This window comes from Zootoca vivipara, chromosome 12, assembly GCF_965207765.1.
Source record: "Zootoca vivipara chromosome 12, rZooViv2.hap1.1, whole genome shotgun sequence".
Classification (NCBI taxonomy): Eukaryota; Metazoa; Chordata; class Lepidosauria; order Squamata; family Lacertidae; genus Zootoca; species Zootoca vivipara.
Window position 1 is genome coordinate 37,906,232 of NC_142595.1, and position 19,264 is coordinate 37,925,495.

General features: G+C 49.4%; 2 protein-coding genes across 7 annotated transcripts; both read right to left on the minus strand.

The window, feature by feature from the left end:
• Nucleotides 1-278: 278 nt before the first annotated feature.
• ALDOA (aldolase, fructose-bisphosphate A) lies at nucleotides 279-11,663 on the minus strand. 5 transcript variants are annotated; one of them, XM_035134724.3, is made up of 9 exons: nucleotides 11,603-11,663; nucleotides 5,381-5,506; nucleotides 5,047-5,258; nucleotides 3,881-3,935; nucleotides 3,608-3,768; nucleotides 2,625-2,708; nucleotides 2,300-2,474; nucleotides 1,340-1,539; nucleotides 279-720 (listed from the first exon to the last, which is right to left on the minus strand). In XM_035134724.3, the coding sequence occupies exons 2-9, from the start codon at nucleotides 5,490-5,492 to the stop codon at nucleotides 625-627; spliced, it is 1,095 nt and encodes a 364-aa protein (XP_034990615.1). In that variant the 5' UTR covers nucleotides 5,493-5,506; nucleotides 11,603-11,663; the 3' UTR covers nucleotides 279-624. The 5 variants fall into 5 exon arrangements, with proteins under 5 accessions (XP_034990615.1, XP_088510656.1, XP_034990616.1 ...); XM_088654530.1 differs by having other exon boundaries at nucleotides 10,375-11,663; XM_035134725.3 differs by lacking the exon at nucleotides 11,603-11,663 and adding an exon at nucleotides 6,384-6,449.
• A 3,310-nt stretch (nucleotides 11,664-14,973) lies between these two features.
• LOC118094387 (crk-like protein) lies at nucleotides 14,974-18,911 on the minus strand. Of its 2 annotated transcripts, XM_035134726.3 has the most exons (3): nucleotides 16,995-18,911; nucleotides 16,351-16,806; nucleotides 15,317-15,727 (listed from the first exon to the last, which is right to left on the minus strand). In XM_035134726.3, exons 1-3 carry the CDS (start codon nucleotides 17,166-17,168, stop codon nucleotides 15,602-15,604), a joined length of 756 nt encoding a protein of 251 aa, XP_034990617.1. In that variant the 5' UTR covers nucleotides 17,169-18,911; the 3' UTR covers nucleotides 15,317-15,601. The 2 variants fall into 2 exon arrangements, with proteins under 2 accessions (XP_088510659.1, XP_034990617.1); XM_088654533.1 differs by having other exon boundaries at nucleotides 14,974-16,806.
• Between the last annotated feature and the right edge of the window lie 353 nt (nucleotides 18,912-19,264).

Consider the following 19,264-nt stretch of genomic DNA (forward strand, 5'->3'; position numbering starts at 1 on the left):
ACAGGCATCCCAACATCCCACTGAGAACAGGATGTTGGATCAGATGGGCCACTGGCCAGAACCAGCAGACTCTTCTTATGTCCTTATGGTGGGAGCTGCAGTCCACAACATATTGAAGGCCCTGCATTCATCGGCTATCCCTGAAGTAAACAACAACGGGCAAAAGAGGACATAAGCCCAATGCAACTCCTTGTACATCTTTTGGTATGGCGTGCGTTAAACTTTCCAACTAGAACTCTGCGGGGGGGGGGGAGAAAGAACAACAGAGACCCTGGCAATTTTCAAATAGATTTTCTTTTATTTCTAGAAGTCCGCGAGTCAGGCGTCATCCCAGCTCCAGAGACATTTCGGTGTTATGGCCACAGACCAGGAGTGTCGTCGGTCACCAGAAGGAAAAGCAGGACATCACACACACACAAGGCATACAGAGGCTGGGGGGGGGGGGAGATGGATCAAGGACAAGGAAGAAGCCAAGGCTTCCGGGTTCTTTCAAGGCAAGGCAAAGATGTCCACCTTTCCCTGCTATAGAAGCTGGCAGAGAGGAAGCAGGGCTGGGCAAGAAACAGACCAAGAGACACCACAGGCACAACATTACAACAAAAGAGCGCAACCAGGCCTCTGATTTTAATAAGCATGATTGGAGACAAAGAGGGACTCGCTGGCAGCGGCTCCGCCTTTTCCAGAGGGAACATATTTGCCCTGGCAGGCAAGGCTGTTGGCCTGTGTAAAACAAGAGAGGGGAGTGAGAAGAGATGTTGGAACTGCTTTCCTCTTTAAAAAGAAAAGCTACACTTTGCACATCCTCATTATTAGGATCACAGCCACAACATAAATTAGGCCCCTTTTCCTGACACACAAAACTCCTGTCCCCTACCAGGAGGAAACACCAAGGAGTCCGGATTCCCAGCATCACTTTACCCATAACTTCAACAATTGCAACCCCCTGCCACCTTGCCCATAGCCCTACCTTTTGCCACCAAAAGGTTGGGAGAACAGAACCTGGGAACCCTGACTCTCAATGCAATGCGTGCCCAGTTAATTTGTTTATTTTTCAAAGACACACCTCAGACCCCTTCCCGTTCCCCACCAGCTTTTAGTTTTTCTGCTTTTTGCACCCAACCAGATTTGTTGCATTTAATCCTCTTACTAATAATACGTGTCTTCCTAAAGCCCTTTTGATTGCCTCTGTCAAAGGGCAGCTTTTGGGGAGATGATCGCTGCACACACCCAAACCCTGAGATCCTTAAGAGAGTGGCTGCTATGCAGTGGCTACCCAGCCCCTTGTCTTGACCTGCTAGATCCCACTCCCAAGGGCAACAGGGGGCCCGGCAACACGTACCAAAGCGCGCTTGATGTATTCCTCCTGAGCATTCTTGAGGTTCTCTTTCTTGCCACCCCAGGCCTTGAGGGCAGAGGCTTGCAGGGCACGGCCATAGGAGAAGGTCAGGGCCCACGGCTTGTGCAGGGGGCAGTTGTTGATGGCGTTCAGGTTGATGGTGGCCTCTTCCTCACTCTGGCCACCAGACAGGAAAGTGACACCTGCGGCAAGACAAAACAGTTAGCAGTTGGTAAGGAAGGAAGGGTTTAATATCTGAGAAATGCAGAATTGAAGGGGGAGGGAGGAGAAGAAGAGATTGATTGCAGAGAACGTTAGGAATAGAGGGTATTATATCCCACCCCACCCTCCAGTTCTGCCTCCTGAATCACCACTTGTCCCTTCACACAAAAAATCAGAATAAAAAAATTCCTTCAGTAGCACCTTAAAGACCAACTAAGTTTTTATTTTGGTATGAGCTTTCGTGTGCATGCACACTTCTTCAGATACAAAAAATCAGGTTTGTCTCTAGCACATCTTTTTTAAAAAAGCTGGCAGGGTGGGACAATGTCCCAACTACAGGAAGCTCTCCAGGCAAAAGCTAAAGGAGTTTCCTTGAACAAATACAGTGGTACCTCCGGTTGTGGACAGGATCCGTTCCGGAGCTCCGGTCAGATCCCGAGGTTTCCGCAACCAGAGGGACCACTTCTGCACATGCAACAAAAACCCGGAAATATGCTTCCGGGTTTGCCGCTTACGTTTCCCGAAGTTTACATAACCGGAGGTAAGCGGAGGTGCGACTGTAATACACTATGGTGGCAACTCTGTAGCCATTAGAATGATACCTCCACTATTGAACAGATACCAGCAACTGCCCTGTAGGGATGGGCTCTATATATTACTGCAGTGTAAATTGTTCAGGGCTGCCACATATTTTTTTGTGGGGCAGGAAGGAACAGGTGCTTCTGGGTCCCATTTGCTTACCAGTAACTGCTGGGGGCACAGTGCGGCGCAGGGCGGTTACGGTTGCCATGGCAATTTCCTCGTTAGTGTATTTCTGGGTGCAAGCATGACCAGCGGTCACCATGTTTGGCTTGAGCAGGGTCCCTTCCAGGTAGATGTGGTGGTCGCTCAGGGCTTTGTACACGGCAGCCAGAACCTAGGCATGGCAGAAGGAGCAGAAGGTCAGTGCTGGGAATTTCTTCCGAGGTCCTTCTCCTTTCCTTCCATGGGCAGAGGCAAAAAAAGGGCAAAAGCCAGCCCACACCAACTTGCGTCAATTAAGTGTCTCCCTCCACGTCCATCTCACCTTTTCAGTCACATACTGGCAGCGCTTGAGGTCATGGTCACCGTCAGGGAGGATTTCGGGTTCCACAATGGGGACAATCCCGTTCTGGAGTTGAGAGACAGTGGAGATGGACAGTTACAACCCCACAGAAAAAAAACAGAGCTAAATCAAAACACAGGAAGAATTCCAAGTTGCAAGGAGGACATTTAACCACATGCCTAATCTAGTTAGGTGCATCTTAGGCTCTAATTAAGGGCTCCACCCGGATGTTTCGGCAGCTACTGAGTATGTCCAACTCCTTCCTAGTTCAAGTACGTCTGAGCTGGAAACTCCACGCAGGAGGGGAAGCCACATGTCTAACCTATAAATTCCTTGCTGCCCTCTTGTAGCAGCAGATGGGTACTGCAGTTGCAGAAGACTGCCTCCACGCATTTGCAAAATAAGGGCACAGCATGTCCTTGGGAAATTTCCCAGAGCGGTATTTGGCGAAGAGGACGAAACTGCCATTTCGACACTACCGTCTTGAGATGCACTCTTGACTGCCAAGCTGCGAGGCAGATTTAAAGAACTGCCCTACAGAGTCAGACCACTGCTCCATCCGTTTTGTTTATTTGGTGTACTTTCATTCCACCCGCCAGGGTTGGTTATAAATCCCTTTAATAATATATATAAACAGCGATACAGAGCAGATAAAACAATCCTAATGCCAACCGTCTGGTCAGTCATAAAACGATCCATGAGCTGCTCGTAACCTGATGACACAACCGTCTTCTAGCATCCAAAAAAGGAAAACAAGTGCGTCTTTCTACTATGCTCTTTCAGGACTCTGCTACCCGAAAGCCTTTAACTGAAGGTCAAACTTGGGCTGTTGCACAGCCAGTGCATGTGCTCCACCTCAGCCCCATTCGCCCCAGAGGCGCCCACAGCCCACCAGAGAAATTGCTTAGCGCTTAACCAGATGTTGATAAATGCCCCCTTTTCCCTCAATGCCTGCTGGCACTCACCGCCTGGCAGATGCTGGCATAGCGAGCCAGCACATTGGCGTTCTCAATGATGGCCAGGTGGGATGGGGTGGTTGGAGTGATCTTCAAGACGCAGCGCCACTTGGCAAAGTCAGCGCCATCCTTCTTGTACTGGGCGCAGCGTTCAGACAAGCCATCCAGACCTGCACAGGTAAAAGGGGGGTTAAGGACAGATACCGTCAAACCCAGCTGCTCCAGGCTAGATTGACTTCCCTTCACAACTCCCCCTACCAACACACAGATATTCAGACTCACCCTGGGTAGTAGTCTCTCCATTAGTCCCAGCAAGAGGCACAACACCTTTGTCAACCTGCAGGGAGGAAAGCGAGGCAGAGAAGTCTGTTAAGCCTGTGGCTTGCTTCATGGCATGTTTCTTTCCACTGAGCTACACATCTCGTCCTATGAAGTCATTCATCCAGAAACAAACAACATAAATAGTGGCTCCTGCTCATCGACTCGCTAGCCCAACTCAATAGTCTGTAGGCTGTATGTAAGTTGTTTAGCACTTAAATGGACCAAGATTTTTGTTTGCTTACAGAGTGAATAGGTAGCTGGGATTCAAAATATTGGGCCGTGATTTGGAGGGAAGGAGGCAATAGAGAAATCCAGATGACCCTGTGGTCTCCAATGCTTTTAAGATTAGTTTCCATCTAAGCATATCCACATTTTTGCAGTAGGAATGCAGTGTTTAGTCTGTCTTCTTGAGGCAAGAGTGGTAGCAGTGCCCAATGTGGCTTTCTCTGTGCTGCCAGCCCCATATGTGGAACTCTCTGCCCCATGAGGTTAGGCAGTCTCCCTCTGTCTGCATTCCAGTGACTGAAAACATTCCTTTTTAAACAAACTTTCCCCTGTTGCTGCTTAGTGCATTGATCACAAGTGTCGTGATTAAGTTCTTTGGGGGTTTTTTGGCTGCTGTTCTTAGTTTGGAAATTAGTGTTAATGGCCAGACCACTCTTATCCTTTCGTATTTGTAAACTACTCTGAGCAAGGAAGGGGAAAGAACCACTATACATTTTCTAAATAAATAAATCATCAGGTAGACTTTTCAAAAAAATAATCCTATTGCTTACAACTGCCCCTCTCACACACAGGAGAGAATGCCTCTTCTAAAATGATGTTTCTTGTGACATGTGGAGAGGTTATCTAAATTTAAAGAGAATAGGAATTTTCTTTAAGATTTGCTCAGATGCTAGCTCAATCAGTTAACAAGCCCTTCTGCAAACAGATTTTTTAAAAAGTGGGTGGTGCCTTCAAGTCAGAGCATTTTTTCCCTGCGTTGCGGTGGTGTTTTCTTTTTGCCAAGTCATGCAGCCTTCAAGGTCACGCGTCACCAGAATACAGGAACTGGCCTACCTCCCAGGGCACCAAGCATGGTGGGCTCAGGCATTTCAGACTCATCCCTTGCCACCCACGTCGCTTACCTTGATGCCAACAAGGCCACCCTTGTCCTTAATGACCTGGGTGAACTGGCGGCCATCATCGGCTTTCTGGTACATGGTCTCATGGAAGAGGATGACTCCACCAATGCAGGGGTTGACCCGGTCATCAGCGGTGAAGAGCAGCTGCCTGTAGAAGCGACGGTTTTCTTCGGTGTTCTCGGCGCCGATGGACTGCAGGCGCTTGGCAATGCTGCCTAGGAGGCGGAGGAGAGGATGAAGCAAACAGCTATTACGTTAAAATGAAGGCTGTGCAGCCCTGTTTTGATTCCACATTCCTGGCTCATCCTCCCCACCCAGCAGCTCTTCCATCCCTTACCGGTGGATTCATCAGCAGCAAGGATGCCTTTGCCCTTTGCCACAATGCGGTGGGCAATGTCCGACAGCTCCTTCTTCTGCTCAGGTGTCAAGGCTGGGTATTGGTGAGGCATCTTGAATGGCTAAACTGGAGAAGGCAAAGAAGTGTTAATACAAGCCTGGCAACGAGGTCTCTTGGCGCCCTGTAGCCTTGCCTTCCTCTTCTCTGCCTGCTCAGTCCTGTATCTGGAAGCCTGAAGGGAGACACCCACGCCAAGGACCTTCGGTCTGTACAGAGACTGGCAAGGAGGGCAGGAGAGAATTCTGCTCCTCCCTGTTGCTATGGAAATCGGAGGATTCCCACTAAGGTCAAGGGGGATGCCCAGATTAAAGCCATATTTCAAAGAAGGAAAGGCTCCAGCAGGTGATGGCTAGCAGATACCAAGGACGTTTCAAGGACAGAGGAAATCGCCGTTTACCCTGTTCCTCAAGAGAACCCCAGTTCTCACCCTCCCTTTTTCCAACTTCTTGCCCTGCTCTGAGCTTTCCCCCTGATATTAACTACCCCAATCAGCTACAACACCTTTGCGATGCGAGTCCAATTGCAGAAGAAAATAAACACTGGAAAGTGTAAACGAAGGAGTGAGGAATATTTACGCTTACTTTAGGGGTTTTTTTGGGGGGGCGTCCTGATTTCTTTCCCCCTCTGCAACAGTTGTACATTAAGCTTCACCACGTGATTTCAAATCCCGCTTTTCTTCCCCCGCCCGGACTTCCTCCTCCCTTCCCCCACCCCACCCCACGTTTTACCGTCTCCATCTTATCTATCTCAAAGTCCGATTATATAAACCGCGGCGGCGGAGAGAGAATAATCGCAACTGCTCCTTCGACCATATCTTATTTTTTCTTTACTTCCCTTCCCTCAAAATCCTAATCTGTAAAGAGGAAGGGCTCGCCACCCGTTCTCCTTGGAGGAAGAATGCGTGCGTAAGAAAATTTGAAAAGGGGGGGGGGTTCAAACCTGCCTTCTTCCTTAGCAGCAGCAAACGGGAGCCGGGATGGGCGCGAGCAAAGTGAAGCGTTCGAATCGAATGCTCAAAAGAAGCTCCGCGTTCCAGGATCGAACGTCACGCAGCAGGGCAAGGCGGAAAAGGGTGTGAAATTGACTCATTGAGGAGGGGGGGAGGGAGGAGATTTAAAGGGCCCAAGCTCTCCCACCCCCTAATAGCGGCGAAGGTATTTATTTAAATATAAGGAAACGGAGATAAGCGTGGACGAACTCTGCTCCACTCTACTGAGCCCTACGCGTGGAAATAAGAGATTTCATTCCCGTGGCCGACCGTGCTGCAGAACCCCAGTGTGTGCTTAGGGGCAAAATCACGTTTTCATATTTGCGATTAGATTAGATTAGATTAGAAACCTCCAAACGGTAGGCGCATTCATTGCATACCCTAAAAGGGCAGATGCACTTTTTAACCTGCTTATTTAAAGAGCACTAAGGGGTAAAATGTTGTTGAGGACCGAGGGCGTTCCCCCATCTTCCTGGGAGATGGAAAGGGAAGCCAAATCGGGATCCATAGGTCTTTCCCTCCTTTGCATCCTCTCCCAGACTCTAGTTTCAGCAATGACCTTTCAAGGGGACACCTGATCCCCGCTCCTCCAGCTCCTCTGTCCTTTTCCGAAGGACACGCTGCTATTTCTGGATCCCCTCACCCCCATGAGTGTTGGGCTTTAGCTGCGGAAAAGAGAGAGGGGCCTGGGCATGGAGCTGATTGTGCAAGAGAGAGAATCGGAGTGGGAGCGATAAGATGGAACTGGTGGCATCGCAGAAAGGAATTTTCACAGGCGAAAGGGCAGCTTCTATAACGGGGAAAGGCTGCAAGCCTAAGCACATTTGCAAGGGAGTAGGACCCGTTTGAAAGGACAAATATTTTCTGCCTGTAGCCACAGGCCACTGCAAAACCTTGCCTTTAATTCCAGAATAAAGGAGCACAGTGCTAAACGATCAGAAGCAACAACAGCTGATGGCGAAGATTCTGAACTCCCCATAAAAGCTCCAGGGTCAAAACTGGTGGCTTTATCAGTATAGGGGCAACAGAGATTTCTTTGACAAGACCAAGCATCTGGGTTCTGGAGTTGTGACCCTGCCAGTGCTTTATTGGCCTACAAGCTGTGCATTGGGGTAAAGATGTCATAGGTGGCTCACTGAGATTGGGGGCAGGGAGGAAGAATTGCAATACTGACTCAAAACCTGGCCACCGAAACAGTCCAGATGTCCAATAGTTTTAAAAAAAGCAAAACATATAAACCCAAAATTATCTGAACCACTTTGAATTCTGCCCAGAGCTTAACCCAATTCAGGGTGCCTTCCCAGAACCTGGTTTCACTCTTCTTAGTCCTGTAAACTCATAAACAGGGGTGCATCAGAGCAAGCGCAGAATGCCTTTTGCTCAAGACCACACTGGGATCAGCCTCAACCTTTCTGGTGTTAGGAGCCAAACATTCGTCCCATCTGACATTCTCTGGTTCCAACACCCTTGCAATTTAGAGAGCCAGATAAGGAGGTTCCCTTGGCATCCCTCTTGTCAGATTTTAGGCGCCAGGCAGATACATTCCAGTTTTCCCAAGCATTTGGATCTTGCTGTGGCTTGATTTTTGACCTGTTCATGGTGTCCAAATTTTGGGATGGGCAGATGTTTTTTTCCTGTTACTAATTGCTGGTGGATATAAACTTTTAGTGCCATGTATGGTTGCTTTAAGGCTTGCCGATGAGAAGGTTGGTGGTTCGAATCTCCGCGATGGGGTGAGCAGTTCGAAAGCACGTCCAAGTGCAAGTAGATAAATAGGTACCACTCTGGCAGGAAGGTAAACTGTTTCCGTGTGCTGCTCTGGTTCGCCAGAAGCTGCGTAGTCATGCTGGCCACATGACCCGGAAGCTGTACGCCAGCTCCCATAGCCAATAAAGCGAGATGAGCGCCGCAACCCCAGAGTCGTCCGCAACTGGACCTAACGGTCAGGGGTCCCTTTACCTTTACCTTTATGGTTGCTTTGGGCTATTTTATGTCATCTTTGCATTTTTAACTTGCTGTCAGCTGCTTTGAGACCTTTTTTCTTGTAAAAAGGGGAGGAATAAATTTAATAATACTTGCAATTTAAAGTGGCACTGATCCATGTTTTAAGGACAACAGTGCATTTTGGCTTGTTTGTTTCGGTTGTAGGGCAGATTTCCCCGTGCAATTATTGCACTTGTAATGAACCAGGAGAGATTCAATAACCCAGAGAAAAAGCTGGGCGTTTATGCACATCCAAGATGTGGGCTGGGGTGGAAAACTGGGCTGTTGTCAGTGGTTTTTTTTTTTTGTACTGAGCAATGAAGTACTGTACCAGGGAAGCACGGTGGGTTATATAACACCCCAGCGGCTGGGAAGTGAGAGGCAGCTGCTGTTTGATTGATGAGAGGAGCGAAAAGGCCAGGCACTTGTGGGGTCAGTGTAACATGGGAATGCTTGGGGGAGGGGACCCCTTTTGCCTTGGCTCCCCAATCCGAAGTCCAGAACCTTCTACTTAGCCCTGGTCAGAATCCAAACTGGGCTTCTCTTGGGGTGATTACGGTAATAGCTGAGTCACTGGTCTCTGTGCAGGAAAGCACGTAGCAGGCGGCAGGGGGTACGAGAGAGGCGCCCCTCCCCCCATTCGGACGGACCTGACTGGCGACTATAAACAGGGTTGGCTGATTGGGAGCTTCCCTGCCGGGACTGAACGTACGCGCGGCTTGAACGGCAGAAAGGTCACCATCCGTTCAGATCCCTCTTCCTCCTGCACCGATTTCTCTCTCCCCACCCGATCTCCACACTTTTCCAGTAAGGTTGCTTCCTGATCTCTTCCCCCTCCCTGAGGAGAACGTCGCTGTCTATTTTTAAAAATATATCTCTCCATTTCTCTTTTTTTACATTTCCAAAACGCACAATCATACCGAACAGTTAATCAACAAAGTGATTTACACCGGAAGCTGCACGGCCTTTTTAATTAAATAGCAGGTCAGGCACCCGTTCAACAGGTGAAGCGTTTCCCGGATTTCTCCGCATCATGCACTGCCTTAAAGGGTACAACAGAGAGAGGAGGTGGCAGAGGGGGAGGGAGGCCTACCCGCAGCAGTTAATACTTTTTGCTCCACCTCTGCAGGGCCAGTAAGACCAACCCCTTCTCACCACAACTAACATACCCACTCGCCCCCTATAAAGTTTCTGCAGAGTCTTAGATCAGCCAACCTTTAAACGACAATGCAGTCAAACAGCTGCTCATCCACAACGCCAAAATGATCAAGCCCCGAAATGCTAACGGGGGGAGGGGTATAGGAGGAGATGTCTAGGCTCCAGGAAGAAGGTGGCGAAGGCTTCCTGTCTCTTTGAAACGATTGCTGAATGGCAATAGATGTTCATTGTTGGCTGTTTTAATGAACGGTATGGATGGCAAGCCGCTTTGAGAGAGACGTCTGTGCAGTACAGAAGCCTTTTGAATAATAAATACTGCCACCAGGGTTCCAGTGCAGAAGTGTAGGGGGTGAAGCTTTCCCCCTCTTTTGTCTTCATGCTAAAGAAAGTTTCACCCACCTACTAAAATTTCTGCTCCGCCAGCAACTGTTAAGGGCATTGTAGCTCTGCCTTCCCCATCACAAATAGCAAAGAGCCTCGCTGCAGATTTATTGTGGCAGCTTTCATGAACTTAAGTCCATTTCCTCCAAAGGATGGTGTGGACTCTTGTCCGCAAAAGCTTATGCTACAATAAATCTGTTAAGTCTTCAAGGTGCCATAAGACTATTAATTGATTTTTTTCTGCAACACATTGATTAACCCAGCTATCCACCTCTGGAAGCTCTTACTCCCCAAAGAGGTGGCAGTAAGGGGAGGAGAGCAACAAAGGAAGGAGCTTAACTGCGTGCCCCAGGCCCTTCCACCGATGATCACTACAAATAGGCAAAAGCAAGGCAGATCCTTCCAAGAAACCTACCGTACGCACCCTGTCCAAACCACCTTATGTGGAAGAGGGTTTTCACAAGTGATGTTCAGAATAGCCACAGCCTGGATAAGGGTATCCTTTTCATGCAGGATAGAAAGCAGCAGGCAGGGCTTTTTAAATCAAAGTATACATTCCATTCAATGTAGGCTTTACATCTGAATTACAGGTGCAGGGATTGCACAACCTGATTGAAAGCATCATTTGGAAGAAAAGAAACAAAGCTGCCTTAGATAAGAAAGAGATGGAAGCAGGTTTAAGGAGGAGCAAAGAATGAGCTAAGGAGCAATGGAGGTTCAGGCAAAGTGAGGCCACAGGCTTGATTACAAGACAAATACGGGAAGGTCCAACACACACACACACACAAACCCTGGAGCGGTGGATTGGGCAAGCACCAGGGACAGAAGGATTGAGACACACACACACACACACTTTCTGTTCCTGTGTCCCAGATACCATAGGATTATGTGAGCATTACTTCCTCAAACAATCAGCAACTGTGCAAGACTTTTGCAAGTCATTGCAGCATTCAAAGGAAACTGCCGTGTTAGATAATATAGCTGGAGTCCCTTTGGTCTTACATGGAGTAACTGGATGTATGAAAGCAAGATCCAAGGTTTAGGGAGGCCCCATCAATTATTCAATAAATAAATGATAAAGGGGGTGATGGGAATAGAACAGAGACAAGATTTAAAAAGGGGAGAAGAATCAGACACAGACAGGCTCGGTGTGGTTGCTTTTTTTTCCTTTTAAAGGATAAATCTACTGTTCATAAACTCAGAACAGGCAGAGGGTTTTGTCTGTTTTAAACAAAAGGATGCACCCTTGAAACAACATCCACCAATAGCATGCCTTGTCATTCACAGAGATGGAATAATAGAATTGCAAAGTTGGAAGGGACCCCGAGGATCATCTAGTCCAACCCCCTGCAACGCAGGAATATGCACGTGTCCCATTTGGGGGGTCGAACATGCAACCTTGGCGTTTATCACCACCACACTGTAACTAACTGAGCTATAGATGTTGGTTCCCGCTAAGGCCGCTCACTGCACCCCTACTGAGTCCCACATCCTTTCTCCCTTGAAACCTTCCGACAATCTCATGCAGGCAGCATCTCAAGCCTTTTCCTAGTAGCGTGAGCATTTAGATTTGCCTCTTCTTGACAGCCCCTTCTCCCGACTCCCACCCTCCCCTCCACAGCCCACTCCTTTCCCTCCCATCTCCCACATACCGTGGGTGTAGCGGGGGTTCTGGCAAGACACGACGGCTCCGTTGGGTGCTGGGTGACTGGCAGAGGCAAAACCGGGGGCTGAGCTGTATAAGAAGGGAGCAGGGGCGGGAGGGAGGGGCCGCACTAACCTTCTCCCCGACCCCTGGCCTTTCGCAGGGCAGCCTAAATATAGGCCTTGGGGTCTGGGAATGTGAAACAAGAGGCCTCTGACATTCCCTGCAGAGCAAGGAGCAGCAAGGGTGTCACGGGGCCCCGGGGCTGAGAGACCTGTGCGATACCCCCTCCCCCAGTGTGGCTCAGTCCCAACCAAGCAGCCATCCCCACACATGCATGCTATCCTTCTCGCTGCCGGAAAGCCTCGCTTCGACCCACTTCCCTGCAGCCCTGCACTGGCGGTGGTGCAGACTGTAAGCAACCCCTAGGATTTAGAATATCTTTTGGCCATCTGCTTCAATCTGTGAGCTGTATCCAACCCCCTCCTCCCTTTGCCAAGGAGAAGGCTAAGCTAAAGGAGGCAACTTCCACCCTCCATCTTGGGTGATTTCCCCCTCCCCCCACACTTTCTCCTGCTACTGGCTTGCATTTTAAAGCTTCTGTTGGGATTCCCATTATTTCTGCCCCTACCCCAGGACCTTAAGTCTCCCAGCGCCATCTGCTGCCCCCCTGCAGGAACAACAACTTGATACCAAAAGGGGTTTGTTTTTCTTCTTTTTTTTTTTTTAAAAAAAACGAGAGGTACTGTATATGCAACTCGCTGTTAAGACGGCACGATCCATTTCAGAGCAGGACCTGAGGAGATGGCAGACTCTCGTTTGCTGGAAATATTTTAAGAGCGGGGCTTGCAGCCATCTGTCAGGGGTGCATCCTGCATTAACACACCCTGCACTGAGTTGTATAGGGTGCTATCGTTGACCTTTAGGGCCCCTTTCCACAGTATGATTCTAGGATTGTGAAATCTTTTTAAAAGCAATGGGTGTGGTGGACCAACTCAGCTAAAGGAAGCGGATTCCTGATATTTAGGGCCTGGGGAGGAAACAGGCCTTAAGATTACTCCATCCCAGGGACATTTCAGGCTCTTAAAAGTCTACAGTTATAGCTACACAACCCATTAGAACTGGGAATTATCACACAACCCCCACCTCAAATTATTACTGGAAGAGGAGGCAGTGGCTACACCAGCTGTAAAGCAGCTGGCTGGCAGACCAAGAGCCCCTCTGTTTCTCTAGCCGATGTCTTGCTGCTATGAAGTGGACAGAAGTACTGTACATCTTCCAAAATTCATCAGATGATGAAGGGGGCGGGGGAAGGCTGTCTCATTTTACATTATATAAGCAGTGCCTCAGGGTGAGGTGCAGAGCAAGTGTCAACACAACTAGATGTGTCCTCATGGGCGGGCGAATTTTGGCCACTACAGGGCTTTTGGAACTTCAGCCAAGTCCTGTGAGGAAGAGTTGACATTGCCTTGGCTTGTTTAGCATAGAGAATAGGTAAAGGTAAAGGGACCCCTGACCATTAGGTCCAGTCGTGACCGACTCTGGGGTTGCGTGCTCATCTCGCATTATTGGCCAAGGGAGCCGGCGTATAGCTTCCAGGTCATGTGGCCAGCATGACAAAGCCGCTTCTGGCAAACCGGAGCAGCACACGGAAACGCCGTTTACCTTCCCGCTGTAGCGGTTCCTATTTATCTACTTGCATTTTGACGTGCTTTCGAACTGCTAGGTTGGCAGGAGCTGGGACCAAGCAATGGGAGCTCACCCCGTCACACGGATTTGAACCGCCGACCTTCTGATCAGCAAGCCCTAGGCTCAGTGGTTTAACCCACAGCGCCACCTGGGTCCCCCAGCATAGAGAATACCCAGGCTCAAACAAACGGGTAAAAGTAGCAGATTGCAGCTAAAATATCAGGGGAAGTTTCCTTAATGGTAGGAGCTGTTTGATAGTGGAATGGACTGGGAGAGTTTTGGAAGCTGAGGTTGGACATCCAAATGTGAAGGATGCTGAGGTTATACTGTATCCTGCATTTGCAGATCGCGTCCTGAGTAAGATCCTGCTCTTGAACTAAATGACCAACAGTGATGATGGTACTAGATTCTAACATTTCCCTGCCACCTAGAAAGAATAATTTCTATCTAGAGATAAACATGGGTTAAGGTATCCACGGATCACAGAGGGATTTGGGGGGAAGTAATGACAAAACACAACTAAAAATCAGCAAGATGACTTTTCACCTTATATCAAGGGGTAGTGCATGTACAGATGTAACTTGTGTATGGTGTGCCATACAAATTGTGCCTCTAAATCATAGAATCATAGAGTTGGAAGAGACCACAAGGGCCATCCAGTCCAACCCCCTGCCAATGCCAAGCAGGAAACACCATCAAAGCATTCTTGACATATGGCTGTCAAGCATCTGCTTAAAGACCTCCAAAGAAGGAGACTCCACCACACTCCTTGGCAGCAATTGCCACTGTCGAACAGCTCTTACTGTCAGGAAGTTATTCCTAATGTTTAGGTGGAATCTTATTTCTTGTAGTTTGAATCCATTGCTCCGTGTCCGCTTCTCTGGAGCAGCAGGAAACAACCTTTCACCCTCCTCTATATGACATCCTTTTATATCAGTCTTTCCCCATGTTGGTGCCACCTAGATGTTTTGGACTACGGCTCCATCAAGCTGCCTGGGACTGATGGGAGCTCTTATTGCATTTGCAACCCACTTTTTTTACCCAAGGAGCTCAAGGGGGTGTATGTGCCTCTCCCCTTATGAGGTAGGTTAGGCAGAGAGGGCAAATGGACATTTGAACCCTGGCCTCCTAGGTCCTAGTCTGACACTGTAACCACTTCACCACACTGGCTCTCTCCAGGTATTTCCCAGGGCAGACGCTGCTTGGCTTCTGAAATCAGATACTATTTGGTGTTTTAAGGGGTCTGGAGGGCACCAGGTTGGGGAAGCCTGCTCTAAATTCTATAATGTACTGAATTTTGAAATTCTGAATATGCCAATGGTGTTGTTAAGAGAAGGGAGCAGCTGGGACTGTATCAAGAAGAGGTAGAAGCAGGGCAACCAGCTCCAGTAAATAGGTATATAAACTTGGTAAGGGGGGTGGGGGGATACTGTACCTATTAAGCAGGAACCATTGGCAGGCATGGAGAGAGACTTAGTAGTGATCCTCACACAGCCAAGATGCCCTATGCAGCATTTGTGGCCTGCTGCTGCCGCCTCATCCTGCCTACAGCAATAGGCTCTGCTCCACTTCACCATGGCAACATTTGAGGCCTGGGTTGTGATGCTCGTTACCATAACAACTGTGCTACTCTTTCCCCATATTAACCCTCTAGCCCCACCCCAGAAGGAGTAAATTACCAGCGAGGGATAATCAGCAGGAAACTTTAATTAACAAGGCAGTTTGGAACAGACAACAAGTGAAGCAGGGTACCTATTAGGAGTGGGGAGGATTTCCTGTCAGGCATCTGGCCAAAGCCAAGCACTTCCCCCCCCCACCGCCCTGTCTCCCCACCCCAAGTGGACAGGATCAAATGGAGAGAGAAAAATCACAAGAATAAGGGGATCAATAATCAAAGCTCAAGAGCTTTTGGGTTCACAGGGCACAGGATGCGGAGTTGCGAAATTCAAGGGCACATAATCAGAGTTGAAAAAAACCACAAGGCCAAAATGGATCAACGTTTCTAGGGAGGAAATATGAACGGATCCCCGTAAAGAGTCAAAAGTTTATAGGGTTCAACTACCACAGCATTTTAAGAACAGCGAGTCAAGGAACAAGGTTCATGGGTTAAGGAGTCCAAAGTGGTAGAAGAGGTCCGTATCCAAGGAGCTTGAGTATCAATGAACCGGATGATCAATAACATCCACTGGGTAGGTCAAAATTCAAGGAAGTACAATGTTTGAGACGGTCAGAAGCTCACAAGTGTGTGGGTCAGAGTTCAAGGGCCGTGCCCCACTGCAGGGAAAGTCAACGTTCCAGGGGTTACATCATCAAATGTTCAGCTGGCTTCTTCAGGGTCCAGGACCTTGACGTGGGTGAAGGGGAAATGGCCACGGCGCCCGTTCAGCTCCCCTTCCCATTGGCCATTGACATTCATCTTGGTGACAGCAATGAGGTCACCTACCTGTAGAGCATCATGAGACACAGAAGGGATCAGAATGCAAATATCACGGGGGCATTTTTTTTTTTACCCACTCACCTCTGCACAGGCAGTTTTGCCTCCCCCCCCAAAAACAGGCCTTTCTCCTGAATAAATCATGCAGCTTCTCAGCTTCCCTTCACTGCCATTTCAAATGAGGAACAGGATCAAAGCCAGGGTGTGTTGTATAGAGCTTTGCCGCACGGAAACATAACATGGATTGAGGATCCTAGTTTTCAGGAGTGTAGCCTGGCAATGGGACCACGGCATCTAATGTGTGGATGAACGTCCGCACTCCCGCACAGCCTCCATACCTTTTCCCATCCTAACGGACGTGTTCTTCCCTCCTTCCACTCCACCACTCATCCTGCTCCACAGCCATTCAAAGTTATGCTCATCGACACTCCAGGTAAGTGTTATGCTGCATAACTATTTCATTTGAATCAATGGGCAAAACTTAATCCAAACACAAGCTTTTTGTTTGGGGGTGTGAAGAGGGCTGGACCAGTGCCCAACAGTAATCTGCGTGTTTCCCCCACCCACCCGGTAACCAGAAACTCGTTCCCTTTCGTGGACTCGCCCCCAATGCAGACCACCCCATTACTTGCCTCGAAGGCCAGTGCCGTCTTGTCGCTGGCACCGGGCACCCTTCGCTGCACCGCTCTCGCTACGACCGGAGCATGGCGGGGGGCGCCGTGGCTGCTCGGGTGGGCGTACGGACAGGGCTGGACGTACGGCACGGGGATCATGCCCACACGCCCATCGGCCCTCTGCGCTGTCCACCACTGCTCTTCCGGCTTGGCCAGCACCCTCAGGGGTTCCCCCTTGGAGAAGGGGAGGTCTTCCTGATCGCGGCCGACGAAGTCATAGAGAGCCCGGACCCATTCCCCAGCGGGAGGCGGCTGGGCAGAGGCCGGCGCCACAACCCGTCCCACAGGGGCTACCAAAGTGGTCGTGTCTAAGTAGTGGAGGCGGTAGAAATCTAGCAGAGCAGGGAAGCCGTCAAACTCGTGTTCCCCGATCCGCAGGCGCCCGGGGAGGCTGTTTATGATGTAGTGAGACACCTGGAGGAAAGAGAAGGGTAGAGAAGCAGGTGGCTGTCGCACTGTGACCCTCTGCAGGCACACGCCCAGCTTCCTAACTCCGCTTCCAATGTGCAATCAAACCCACACACTTTCAGCTACTCCTACGGGGCCCATCCACCCCCCATATTCCCTTTTCCCCACCAAGGCAGTGGGGAACCAGAAATCACCTTGGAGTTCTCGCTGACAGACAGCACGTAGTCACCGGGGCATGTGGTGCTGTCCCGTACCAGGAAGGTTCCATGGCGGTGTCCTTGGAGACAGGCGGCTGCTTCCTGCCGGCTCAGAGCCCCCATATACCACTCATGGGCATCCCCAAAAGCCGACATGGCTTGGGGCAGCATCAGGGGGTGGAAAGAACCCCCTCCCCCCGGTATTATTTCCGGGAAAACTGTTATTTAAGTTGCACCGGAGTTTGAGAGCACTTTGTCAAGAGGAAATTAACCTGTTGAACATTGACCTCATGTAGCTGCTCCGGTTTCCATCCAGTTCAGTGTGACCTCCAAATAATCCAGATACTGTACACATAACACCCCCACCCCCACCCAAGGAATATGGTTCTTCGTCACTCCACCCCAATTTCTCTTATACCAAGGATCATCTAACTTCGATAGTAGATTTCCAAAAAGGGAAGAAACGACTCAGAAATGTAGACAACACTTCTACAACCTGCAATCAAATCCTGGAAATTAACGGGATGTCGTGAAAAGTTAGGTCACTTCTAGACATCCCTCTTGAGTTCTAATATAATGGGGAAGGGGTACTTCCCTGACCAACCTACCCTATTAACAGTTAAATACCTACTCAAATACAGCTTCTACTGAATAACCATCTTCATATAATACAATGAAACCAGTGGTATATCCGCGGGGAACACATACAGTATATTTACGTCCTTGTATTAGAACATCCCTACAAAATTAAGAGGTCACACTTGGTGAATTAAGTAGTACACACAACCCTCCCCACCCCAAAAAAGTGTGATATGATTGCACCCTCTAAAAATTCCTCCTGAATTCCTCCAGCACCTCATCAATGTAGCAGGATACTGTTGTTTGTTTGTTTTAAGTCAAGGTTTGGAGGTAGTCAACCTTATCAAAACCTAATCTTTCTCAGATGAAGATACGTACCCACCAAGTGAATAGAATAACTTCCATAGAATTGCAACACTCCCATATGAAAGCATTCTTACCCCAGCATAGGATTTAACCCACCAAAAGGTTAATGGGGATTTTTCACAGATGGACTATGATCAGCCCCTGTCCCCAATTCACTGGTTATCCTCTGGAGAAAGGTACAGCTCCCCAAACTGCGTCCCCTAATGGAGACCATTCCCCAACCACCTGGGGAGATCACAAACTGGCCAGCATTCTCCACCCCACACCCCAAATAGCCCCAGTGCAGCAGAACAATAATAAAACACACACACCCAGAAGTGGCCTCCTGCCTCCCAAAATTTCCAGCATCCAAAAATATTGCACGCAGCCTCGCAAAAACCTATCTGCCTACCACCCCACCAGCTCTGGACAAACAATAATGCAACTGCTCTCTCCCCTCCGATGTCCATACATCCACTCTACTACTCTCCAGTATTCCCTGGAAGCAACACCCCGATGCTGCATTGCAGCCCTTTAACGGATTAAAAGCAATCTTGAAAAGCCTCCCCCTCCAAAAAGAAAAAAAAGATCAGCTGTGCACCCTCCAAGCGCTCTTCAGCGTGCCCCTCTGCAGCAGCGCCACAATGAAGCCCTCTCTCCCTTGTCTGCACATGGCTTCCCTCGCACACCTCGCCTCCTCCCGGTGAACCCCACAGCTCCCGGCCACGACCTATTGCAGCCCGGCTCCCTCCTCCCCAGAGGACCCAGGCATCCCGGCTCCCCGGCTCTAACCCATTCAGAGCCCCAGCGCTCCGGCCAGCAGCCTCCCCTCCCTCAAATCGCTGCAAGCGACCCTGATTGCAGCTACAAAAGGGTTGATGGGAAAGTGACGCACCCCGCTCCCCCTTTAAACCGGGGAGGGTGGCCATCTTGAGGCCGGGCAAGCTGGCCGTGAAGCTGCCGGGAAGGGGAAAGAGCCATCTTGGCTGTGGGAAGGAGCCCCAATTCCAAGATGGAGTCGCCTCTCCATCCCACTGCCAGGGTCAAGCTGCTGCTTTTGTGATGGGAGGTTTAGCTGTGGGCTTCTCACTTTTTTTGCCCCTAATTGTTGTGATAATCCTTCAGTAAAGAAGGACGAGAGGACCGGCTGTTTAGCAATTATGGAATATTAATAGTATTTTGCTGCGATAGCCAGGGGCACACAGGCATAGCTGCCAAGTTTTCCCTTTTCTCGCGAGGAAGCCTATTCAGCATAAGGGAAAATCCCTTAAAAAAAGGGATAACTTGGCAGCTATGCACAGGGTATCAATCTCTAGTGCTCTTCCCACTCCGCAGGATTCAAA

Bases quoted from the DNA above. Each gene is read 5' to 3' on its own strand.
- ALDOA (XM_035134724.3), bottom strand. From the start codon at position 5,492: ATGCCTCACCAATACCCAGCCTTGACACCTGAGCAGAAGAAGGAGCTG. The intron at 2,709-3,607 runs GTGAGTGCCAGC...TCTCAACTCCAG, and splicing joins ATGCCAGCATCTGCCAGGCG to AACGGGATTGTCCCCATTGT. The intron at 1,540-2,299 runs GTAAGCAAATGG...GTCTTGCCGCAG, and splicing joins TGTGCCCCCAGCAGTTACTG to GTGTCACTTTCCTGTCTGGT.
- LOC118094387 (XM_088654533.1), bottom strand. From the start codon at position 17,168: ATGCTGCCCCAAGCCATGTCGGCTTTTGGGGATGCCCATGAGTGGTAT. The intron at 16,807-16,994 runs GTGATTTCTGGT...TCTTTCCTCCAG, and splicing joins CTGTCAGCGAGAACTCCAAG to GTGTCTCACTACATCATAAA.